Below are 12,142 nucleotides of genomic sequence, written 5' to 3' on the forward strand. Positions count from 1 at the left end.
TTATGGATTGGATGTGTTCCAAGTTCATTGTCGGAGGTTTTGGGACGTGATGTGTTCACAATCTGCTGTTGGGGGATTATGGGCGTGGACCGTGGTATGTCCGTCAACTCATCATTCGTTACTTGGAATTCAGTGCACACTGGTGTGAGAATTCGGAGCCAAGCATTATGTTTTGAGGAGATAGGTTGGCAGGTGCATCTTCTGCGGTGTATCCGGTATCTACAATACTAGGGTGTCCATGGTTGCATCTTCATCGGCTGTTCTTCTTCGGACATTTGCACTCTATGAGCTACAGAGGGGGTGTTAAAATATGTGCATCTCATGTGTTGTGCGGGAACTAGGTCTTATATAAGGGTTCGCAGTTTAGTAAGTTGTTCTTTATTTATGCTAGTCATGATGCTTCATGTAAGTCGTGCTTTATGGCTGCCCTATATAAAGGCCCCTCTCTTGTCTTGTTGTAATTATCCATTGTCCAGCGCATATTGCTGCCTATCTTTTGGCGAGTATTGACCATTGTGAATCTCTTGCTAATATCAAGGTGATCTTGTTTGCAATCTCTCTCTCTCTCTCTCTCTCTCTCTTTTCATGTTCATGCTACCAGTAATTGGGACCCAATCCTGTGTTGCTTGCTCTCTTCTCCCTACGCCATCTTCTTCACCAATCCTCCTCTCTCCAACTCTTTCTTCAAAATCTGAAATTAACGCATGCCTACTCATCATTAATGCTTCCATATAGTGGTGCATGTTAACATTGGTATCGAAGGATCAGGTTGACTCTGATCCAGTTAGGCTCAAGGTGTGACCAATGTTACACATGTAACATTGGTATTAGAGGCTTTGGCTTTGACAAGGCATTGCATTGAATTTTTATGTGAATGGTTTATTGAGCTCCAAAAATCCGGGGTACAAGCTGTTGGAGTGCACAGGCAACTGGAGGTTCCCCACTGTATTTTCTTATAGTGTGGATTTGTGAAAAGTACAAAAGAATTCCGCTGTTTTGCTTATTGCTGGAGTGCATGAACTTTGTGAGGGCTGGTTTTAACTGTACTGGGTTGACTGTCAGCAAGCTTGCACACCGGGCTGCTGAACACCTAGCTTGGGGCAGGTGTGTGTGGAGCCCTGGATGCTGATTCTCGGCAGGTTTGGACAGCTCTTTGCATGTGCGGAATCACCTCCTGGCTGGTACTTGCGTTTTGCTTCATTTGCTCCTGATGCCTTCATGTTTCATGTTTCCCCATTCGCACTTTATAGAGGAGAGTAGGGGGCCTGGTTGGCTGGTACTTGCGTTTTGCTTCATTTGCTCCTGATGCCTTCATGTTTCATGTTTCCCCATTCGCACTTTATAGAGGAGAGTAGGGGGTCTGGTTGGCTGGTACTTGCGTTTTGCTTCATTTGCTCCTGATGCCTTTATTAATAATGCTTTAAAAGCTGCTTTTTTTCACATTGGCTGGGTGGCTAGGTTTTTTACCTCCTTTGGGCGCTTGTGGGTCCACATTTGACTAACCAAACTGTCCACATTTGCCCACGTTTGGTTCAGCCCTTACTTGGTGCCTAGCACTCATGCGCCTTTTGCCTGTATGGCTGCCCGGATATTGGGTATTCAGCCCTACACCTTTTTTGTGTGTTTCAAACACAAAGTCGACTATAGTTGGATGCCCAGCCCTTGGCCTAATAAGCGTCCTGGACATTTGTACAGTGAATAATTTAAGTGGGTTGCATAACTATGCAGGATAATGTATGATGTGACATCTCTATGACCTAGACCTAGATAGCAATTGGCCACTTGTCCCGAGACAAGGGCTCACAACATGCACAGAGCTCATTGAAAATGTCTGCGACGGTGTACTGTTGTCCAGCTAGGTCCGTGACAATGGTTGTTAAGACACTTATTGTAAATATTTACCATTGGTACAACGATTAGAGTAGGATACTTGTGTGTCATAAGTCTTTCGGTGTTCATTCTATCTGTGTTCACTCATGCATTGCACTAGTAGCCTTACAGTATATCTTCTCTCCCTCTATGATCAGCTCTACCACAAGTTCAGATGACTAGTACATCTTTTCATTGAAATATATAGTATTTTGACAATTTTTCAAAAATTTACTGTTGAAAGTTTCTAAAATTTGTGCAACAATCTTGTTTGGCTTTGGAATTTTTGTTAGCTGTGCTGACTTGAGTGTGTGTTACAGGAATGGACACCCTCAAGGCTGCAGGTAATGAAGCTGTGCGTCAAGGAAACTATTCTTCTGCAGTTGACTTTTACACACAAGCCATCAATTCTACAGATGAAAAGAAGGTGGATGACATTGCAGCATTGCACAGTAATTGCTCGTTTGCACACCTCAAGTTGGGGCAGCTAGCAGAGGTTGGCCCACTTAACCTTGGATGCTATTCTGAAGAAATAAAGCTTTTGGCATTATTTCTTTAAATATTTTGCGTAAATATCTCATGGTTTTAATGCACTTGTGTACTGGCTTTTGAGGCAAATCACCTTAAAACTACTGCTGCCATGGTTGTGTAGGCTCTTGATGAAGCAAGCAAATGCATGGCTGCAAAGCCAGATTGGAGTAAGGTACGCGGTGAAAAGGAAATGTGTGAGGCTTTTTCTCTTTTTGGTCCGTCCAATTTACATCTTAGAATAGAGGGTTTAAACTTTATATTCCCATGTTATGGTTTTGAATAACATCAATGCAATATCAAGCATGGCTCTATTGTTTGCACTCTAGGATATTATGTTTTGTTTTGTTATAAGTTAGAGATTACAATCCATTGTGAGATTTGTCCTTGTTTTAAATGTTGATGAGGACCAAACTTGATTGGTGGCTTCTTGAAGAGTTGTTTTTATCAAGCAATTAGAATTTCTTCACTCAAGTTGGATATTAATGCTCTACCCCTCATGTTGTAATGTGTGCTCGCTATCTTATGTTCCCATTATGAGGAGTAGCCATGGTTGAGCAGCCCAAGTGCTTGGCATCCCCTTATTCAGACTAGATAGTGGTCTAGAAGTCCAGATAGTGTAGAGACATCTTACATAAGATTTAATACACTGCCATCTAGGCTATACGCTAGAGTGAATCATTATTCCATAATGGTCCACACATTGGTAGGTATGCTTTACTCTTGGACACCCTATTCCAAATTTTGTGGGCCCAAGATGAGGTTGCATAGGCGCGGGAGGTGCACTGTCACGTGCACACCAGTCAGGTGTACAGTGACATGGCATCATTTTAGCATCATTAGCATCATCAGGTATTTTACTGGCATTTATGCAATTTTATAGGCATTTTTCCAGGCATTTATGGGGTAGCCGACTGCATTTGTGGACATGGCATCTGGCCGACAGCCCTTATGCTGGCCGACCAGCAGCATGCTTGCATATAAATACAGGCGCCTCTCCATTCAGCCATTAAAGCTCATCATTCAAGCATTCAGCAGTGTGTTCTCCAACGCACCTCCTCCAGGAAGCATTGGGAGCAGCAGAACCAGCCAACGCATCAGCATATCAGTAACGCATCATCATCAGCATTCATCTTCAGCAAACGCAGCAACATTCAGTTCAGTTCAGCCCATCAGTGCTGCGTTTCATCATCAGGTCAGCATTCAGCATCTGTTCCAAAGCCTCCCTTCAGCGTTTTCTTCCCAAGAGACAAGGGAAAGATAGCGGACAGCAGTTCCTTCAGTTCATTCAGCATATTCAGCATATAGGCAGCATATTCAGCAGTATAGATCCATTTGGATCTCATTGTAACCGCATTCTTCATATAATATAGCTGCATTGCATTGACACATATCTGTCTATCTCTTAAACATCATTAAGTGCAGTTTAGTTAGACTAAGGTTGTGATTACTACGGTCTTAATCCCTCACATGTCACATGCACGAACAATATTGGAGTTTTTAGTAGTTCTTTATGTAACCGAGGTGGGTAGTACAATCCAAATTTCTAGCAATATTAAACCTCACATTAAAGACACTAAGTACAAATAGCTTTACCAGTTACAACCACACTCACCCACACTCAATTTAATGAGTATAAAAGATTTGGAGAAGTTGACAACACAATGGGTCCGGAACGGCCCCCCTAGAAATCAAGTTCTTCTTGATGCTTGGAATATATAGCACATCTTTCATGCAACTTTCCGTACCATTAGGCAGAATCAAGGACTCACAATATATGTCCTTGATTTGGTAAGATGAATATGTCACCATTTGGCCACCCAACTGGTCCACCCGTGCTTTCTCATTATGTATGTACATTGGACTAGCGTCCATGGCAATTGCATATGCTAGGGATTGATGCCATTCATGTGATACTGTGGATTTAGCTTTCTACTGGGACTTGTGCTTGTGTGTACATGTCCGGAAATGCTTGGAGTATTGGTGTTCCATTGGGTTTGGTACCTCGTGAACATGTCTATTTTGGTATAGTCTCATGAATGGTGATTGTCCATACCAATGTTGCATTGCATAGCAACTTTATATGCTTGATTGTAATTGAATTTGCATGTTGTTTTCATGCTTGCTTGGCCAATGTGTAGTTCAGGGTAAGGGGATGCCCGCCCGTGAATTGTGCGTCTCAAACTGTCTGTTGACATGGTTATGTGGCATGTGACAGGTGGTAAGTATTGGTTAAATAGCATTAATTTATAAGTGAGTGTGTACACACACTTCATTAAGTTTTAGGTGACCAAAACTCACTTATAAATTATGACTAGCCTTGTGTTCGTACACTCTGATGTCCTGAGGTAGACAAAACTCAATGCCCACCTCCCAGACCTTATCCCCTTTGTACAAAGGGAGCAAGCAGTCATGTGTCTATCCCAGCTTGCACCACAAGTCACTTGTCCTCTCTACCTGATTCCTAGGGTAGACATCTCATCATCTCACTTTCCTCTCTCTAGAAGTAGGCGCCCCCCTTCATGAGCCTCGTTGGCTGTATTTTTTGCACTTTTCTTCTTTCCAACTTCATATCCAAGCTTGCCAATGTGTTTTCCAAGGTTCCAAGAGTGTTTCCAGGTGGTATTCACTCCCCTACACACTCCCAATGACCGAAATTCAGCAAAACAGCTATTGTAATTTCTGGTACTTATTCTCCTAAGATCAAGTACATAGTATCATGGGTGTCATGGGTATTTCTATACCAATGCATATGAATATCCATGACACTATGTACTTGATTCTCCCAAGATTAATATACACTATTTGAGGGAGGGGTCGGCTGTTCCACCTCATTGTGCGTCTCTTGTCAATTCAGCAAATTACATCTTGTATTGTGCTTGTTGTCCATTAAATATTGGTGTATTTAAGTGTATTGATTAGCATTGTGTTCAACTAATCATTTCACATCGATCGGTGGAATTACATTGGTATCAGAGCAAACGGTTCTCTTTCACTTCTATCGTGAAAGATAATCACCGCGAACACTAACCATCTCTACACTTAGAACAATATGGACAGCCGTATAGTGATTGCTGAAGATTCCAACACAAGAGGCAGGAACAATGAAATGCATACTTCCAATGCTATACAGGAAGAGCAAACTCATGTGGTGTATACCAGGGAACACGAACATGTGGGAAAGCTGTACCGTGGTAAAGAGAAGATGCAGGAAGAAGAGTCCATAGTCTTAAGGGCTGAACTTACTCGTGCGCAGGCTCTTCTTTATGCACAACAAGAAGAATTGAAGCTCTACCACAAGAATCCATTGGTACATGATCGTTTGGAGTCCAAGAAAGGTGAATCTTTTATGGTTCATGCCATGGCAATGATTGCTCAAGAGTTGCACATGCAGCCGAGGGATGCAGCACGTGCATACTTGGCTCGTACCGAGGATGCCTATATAGAAAAGGCAACCATTCCACATGTCTTGGTATCCCCATAGGTGGTTGAATAGGAACATATATCCAAGGATGAATCCCATACTCACAGGGGCACAGGGTGAAACCGATCCCGTCAAGTGGGAATAGACTTCGTTGGACATCCACACGCGTAATAGCACAACTTAAATTTCACAATATAAATGAACAACTCAATAACAACTGAAAACTGAAATGAAATGTTGATCAATGGACACCAGCACTGGGGTCGGAACGGGCCGACCCCCCCCCTCCCCCCCTCAATATATGATATATTATTGGGAGTATTTAAGAGATACAATGCTCCATGGGTTCAATGAACCAGATGATGTCCATGTACAACTGAGATGAATACAGTTACTAAACAAGAGACTTGAAGTAGACGTTCGAAGGAGAGCGATCCACTTGAAGAAGTCTAGTCTCTACGGTCCTGTGCCTTCACTGGAATCCGCAGAGAACGCCCCACTGGTGTTCCAGGACCACGCACAAATAGGCGCTCCTGTACTAACGCCTGGCTCTCCCGATCTCAGCACCCATGGACCGTGGTTCTCCAGAAGCTTGGACTACCCGGCACCGAACGGGTGTTAGCAGCAGAGATAAGATTTACATCAAAGACCTTTGCTTAAATCTCAATCCACTTACCTTGCTTAAATCTCAATCCACTTACCTTGCAAAATAATGGGTATGGCCTTCAGAAGTAGTAGGCACCCACGTATGAAAGGAGAAGTCTCTATTACTGCTGTTGCTGCCAGCCCGCAAGTGAGAGAGTCACATGTAGCTCGCTAGTGGGAGAAAGAGGCGCCTAAGTGCAGTTGCATAGGGGCTAGAGAAGGAGTCCTGGGCGCAGCCGCCTGCTGGCAAGAGAGAGGAGTCCTGTGTGCAGCCGCCAGCTAGGAGGAGAAAGTGGTGTCTAGGCATAGCCGCCTGCTGACCAAAGTGCAGCGAAGTTTGTGCGCAACTGCTTGCTGGCCAGAGAGTGGCGTCTGGGCATAGCTGCCTGCTGGCCAAAGAGCTGTGGTATCTGTGCGCAGACGCTTGCTGGCCAGAGAGTGACGTCTGGGCACAGTCGACTGCTGGCCAAAGAGCTGTGATATCTGTGCGCAGCTGCCTGCTAGGACGTCTGGGCACAGCCGACTGCTGGCCAAAGAGCTGTGGGAGGACCTGCAAGGCAAGAGGACAGCCGCCTCCTGAGCAAGAGCAAGGTCGCCTATATGTAAGCGATGGAGAGGTCGCCTGTGCAGTCAGATTTGGCTGAAGGTGGCGTCTGCATAGCTGTCTATAAGCAAGAGGAGGATCACCTACGAATGATGGAAAGGGCACATGTCCAACAGTTGGCCGGCCTCCCTAGCTTCTTGCATGGAGGTGGCCAGTTCCCAAAGGTTCCAAGGTGGGGAGTGGGTAGGTGGCCATGCACCCACCCCCACTCACATGAGGGGTTCACCAAGACTCAAACGTGGGTGCCCAAAATGGGTGCCCACCCTACCAAGGACACCAAGAAATATTTGGGGAGGGTGCCCACTCATTAAATGAGTGTGAACCTGCAACCTTATAAAAACAAAGGTTAAAAAGAATGCTATAAAATAAACAAGTGCGATACACTTACCACCTGTTCACACGCAACAAAACTCGTCAGAAGACAAAGCAAACTTCACGACTCACTGGTAGTCCCCGCTCAGTAAGTGGCACGTCAAACAGGCATACACAAGAATACAAGTCATGCGAAAACAGTTCCAAACATGCAAAACATGAATGCATGTGCGAACAATATCATGGACATATCTCCCGTTCATGGAACAAGTACTAAACATTTCTGTCGGGCACAATGATGGCACGACAGAAAACATAAATCCCGGTCTTCCTGTGGAGTGACAGTCCCATAGATAAGACACAGATCCAGGCACGAGCCTCCCTATGGAGTGACAATCCCATAGGCAAGACACGACACAAATACTGGCTCTTGCATGGCGTGACAATCCCATGGATAGAACACAGTCCAGGTCATACACGGGTGGCACTAGTCTGGCTCTCGTCCATACGACACCATCTTGCCAACACACGGGTGGCACCAGTTTGGCTCCCGTCCATGTTATGCAAAAATACTCGCCCCTTCACATGAGACACCGGCCTGGCCTGACACCGGCCTGGCCTCAAGTGAACGAGACACAAATCTGGAGATGGACCAAATGGTCGGCCAATTGGTGACATCCCCCTGGGCTTCTAAAGAGTTGTCCTCAATTGAAAAGCCTCAAGATATGCCTGCAATAGTTGTGGGTAATCAACAAAATAATCCTCGTTTACCCACTTTACATCAATGGCAAATAATTCTTGAACTTCACAAGGTATCTCCTGGAAAGCTTTCCTGCAGGTAGCTTCCTCTCCTTGTGAAAGACAATCTGTTCTGGCTGGAGGATCTCCTCAAGCTCATCAATCTCTGGCGGATCTTCTGCGACAGGTTCGTCAGGATCTGGCTCGACATATTTCCGGAAAAGACTCACATGAAATGCAGTGTGAATCTTTCAATGACTAGGTAAAGCAAGCATGTATGACACTTCATTGATCTTTTGAATCACCTTGAAGGGTCCATAATAGCGAGGAGAAAGCTTAGGATATGATCCTTCTCGTCCTGGCCTCTTCCGAAGCCTAGTTTTCTCAAATTTTAGCAAAACCCAATCACCTTCTTTGACTTTCATGTCTCTTCTATGCTTGTCAGCAGCCATTTTATGCTTATCTTGTGACCTTGCAATGGCTGTCCGTACCTGAGCAAAGGCTACATCCAACATACTTATCAGCTGCAAAAATCTCATCCTTTGTACGAAGGATGGGTGGCAAGACCACTCTGCCATAAATAATCTCAAACGGGGCCTTTCCCGTGGAGGCATGGATGGTATTGTTGTAGGCAAACTCAACAAGTAGAAGATACTTCTCCCATGCAGTCTTTTGATCTGCCACATAACACTTCAACAAATCCAACACGGCTGAATTTGCAGCTTCACTTTGGCCATCCGTTTGGGGATGATAAGCTGATGAAAACTCAAGTTTAGTGCCCATGTTATCAAATAAAGCCCTCCAGAAGAGGCTCGTAGTCCTGGGATCTCTATCCCCAACAATGGATTTAGGCATACCATGATGCTTGAAAATATTAGCAAAAAAAAGCTTCACCATATGATCAACTTTAATGGTTTTCTTGACGGGCAAGAAATGAGCTTGCTTGCTAAACCTGTCCACAATGGTCCAAATAGCATCATTCCCATGCTGGGATCTAGGCAAGTCCATAATAAAATCCATAGTAATACTTTCCCATGGTTGTGAGGGAATAGGTAATGGCTGAAGCAAACTTGGAGGTTTTTGCCTGTCAAATTTCACTTTTTGGCAAGTAATACATGCACGTACATATGCCTCAATGTCTTTACGCATGCTTGGCCAAAAGAAATCTCTCTCAATCATGCGTGTAGTAGGCATGATACCTCTATGACCAGCATAAGGTGGAGCGTGACATTCGTCCATAACCTTTGGACGCATATCCTTCACCACACATAAGCAGTTATCCTTCATAAGATAACCCTCTTTGATCACATAAGAGGCATGTGAGTGACCAGCATCAAATCAGTCCATATATGGTAGAAATCAGTATCCAAATGATATAAATCTCGCATAGCAGATAAGTCTCCATGAGAGGCCACTGAAACTGCAGCCACGTAAGGCCTCCTGGATAATGCATCTGCCACCACATTTTTCTTTCGCGGAGTATGCACAATCTGAAAATGAAACATGGAAAGAAAGTTTGCCATTCTCATCTGCTTCTCCGAAAGCTTTGTTTGAGATAGAAAGTATCTCAAGCTTTGATGATTTGTCTTGACTACAAATTCAGCCCCAAGAAGATAATGTTTCCATACCTTTAAGGCATGAATTACAGCCAAGAGCTCTTTCTCATAGATATCCATATGAAGCTCAGCATCATGCAAACGACGGCTCTCATATGCAACTGCATGCCCTTCTTGATTTAGGACAGCTCCTATACAGTCGCCACAAGCATCACATTCCACTATGAATGACCTTTGTAAGTCGGGAACAATCAATACGGGTCCACATATGATAGCATGCTTGAGCTGCAAGAAGGCATCCTGCTCTTTTGGAGTCCATTTGAAAGTGGTTTTCTTCTTTGTGAGATCATGTAGAGGGGTGGCTATCATAGCAAAATACCTTATGAAACGCCTATAATATGAACATAATCCCAGAAAACTACGTACTTGATGTACATTTTGCAACTCTGGCCAATTCCGAATGGTTTCTATCTTTGCAGGATCCATTGTTACTCCATCCTTGGATACAATGTGACCCAAATAATGTCTCTCTGAAAGAAAGAACTCACTTTTCTTGGCATTAATGACAAGTTTATGCTTCGGCAACTCTTCGAACACTGTGACCAAATGAGTTCTATGTTCCTGCTCATTCTTGAAGAAAACCAAGATGTCATCAAAGAATACACCTGTGAATTTGCGATGGGGTCGGAATATCCTATCCATCATACAATTAAATGTGGCGGGAGCATTGGGGTGAGACCAAAAGGCATCACCAAAAATTCATATAATCCAAAAGCTGTCTTGAATGCAGTTTTGTGGACATCTTGTGGCACCACTCGTATTTGGTGAGATAACTACTCTTCAAATCAAGACGGCTGAAACAAGCGGAGCCATCAAGCTTATCCAAAATGTCATCAATACGCGGGATTGGGAATCTATTCTTGATGGTAAGCTTATTTAAAGCTCTATAGTCCACACACATGCGAAATAAGGTGAGGAACCTGGCTGAACCAAACCTTTCTCTAACAGCTCATTTACCTGCTTCATGATCTCTTCTTGTTGTGCGGCACTCACACGGTATGCGGGTTTGTTAGGTGGAGAACTGCCTTGCACAAGATCTATGTGATGATCCTCGGGCCTTTGGGGAGGTAATTCACCTGGCAATGCATCAGCAAAACAATTGTTGAATGCATGAAGAAAATTCAGCCTGTCGTAAGTCATAGCATCCACATTTTGATGACTTGGTACAATGCTATCACGAACAAAAACCAAGTACGCAGAAAGACTCTTTTTCATTGTGAGATACAAGTGGGATGGAATCCCCTTCCTTGCCGGCATCAATGAAATGCATGCGGCCTCTATGCATAAAAGAAACAATGTTTGTCTTGTACTCTTTGCGGGGCTCAAGGCTATGATGCCATGGCTTGCCAAGCAATACATCACATTTATTAAGTGGTGCAATTAAGAAATGCTCATGATCAAGGTAACCCTGGATATGTATGCGCAACTTCCCTATTAGTGGGGTAACCTGCACCTCTTTACCAACAAAGGCAGCTTCTGCTTCAATCTGAGGTCCCATGTTCTCAACCTTAATACCCAAGGCAACTGCCATTTGAATAGAGATGAAGTTATCGGTTGCACAATCATCAAACATAAATAAGGTGGGCTGATCCTTGATTTGACCCCATGCTTTGCATACCATCCGTTCTTTTGCATCATGTTTTGTGTTTCCCTGTACATCGGGAACTGCATGCACTTTAGCCTTGGTTTGCTTATCCTCATGCTTTGGTTTGTGGTCAGGGCATTGTCTAAACATGTGGTCTTTGCTGCCACAAGAAAAACATTTCCCCTCCTTGGCATATTGCTCCCTTTGCTCGGGGGTCAAGCCAAATTTGTTCTTCTTTGGCCCATGATCTTTAGATGAGCTATTTTTAGCTTTACCTCCCTTCTGGATCTCCCGGAAGCTCTTTTTAGGTGGCTGTCAACCTTTTTGTAGATTTGGGACAGCCTTATCTTTGCTCTTTGAACCGCCTTGATCTTGCTTAATTTTGAGCACCAATTGCTCCGTAGCAAGAGCAGAGGCTATAAGCTGTTGCAAAGTGTGTTTCGGGTGCAATTCAATGCCCGAACGATAAGCTGGTTGCAATCCAGAGCGAAACTTTCTCGTTCTTTCATCCTCAGTGATTTGCACAAAAGGAGTTACCTCAAGCAACACTTTCCAAAACTTATTGACATACTATTGCACACTTTCATTATCTCTTTGCTCAAGTCTATCCCACTTTTGGGTTAGAGTTTGCTCTGCATTAGGTGGCAAGAACTGGGCATAAAATCTGTCCTTAAACTCTTTCCAGGTGCAAATGGGGTCTTTGGTGATCTTTTCAGTGATCCACCAATGAGCAGCGGTCCCCTTCAAGAACATGCTAGCATGGTGTACTTTAGACTCCTCAGTGAAGTTCTCATCACTAAAAGCAATGTCAAACTGTGCCA

The 12,142-nt window shown here is 44.0% G+C and overlaps 1 protein-coding gene across 1 annotated transcript in view; it reads left to right on the forward strand.

The window, feature by feature from the left end:
- LOC147642162 (uncharacterized) overlaps window positions 1–12,142 on the forward strand; it is a 68,026-nt gene that overhangs the window by 30,993 nt on the left and 24,891 nt on the right. Inside the window, exons 2-3 of the mRNA XM_086803324.1 lie at window positions 2,190–2,365; window positions 2,522–2,572. Coding sequence (XP_086659450.1) covers window positions 2,192–2,365; window positions 2,522–2,572 — 225 coding nt within the window. The 5' untranslated portion in view covers window positions 2,190–2,191. The remainder of the gene's footprint in view (window positions 1–2,189; window positions 2,366–2,521; window positions 2,573–12,142) is intronic.

The sequence above is a fragment of the Cibotium barometz genome, chromosome 1 (genome assembly GCF_041138505.1).
Source record: "Cibotium barometz isolate CiBa-2024 chromosome 1, ASM4113850v1, whole genome shotgun sequence".
In the NCBI taxonomy this organism is placed as follows: Eukaryota; Viridiplantae; Streptophyta; class Polypodiopsida; order Cyatheales; family Cibotiaceae; genus Cibotium; species Cibotium barometz.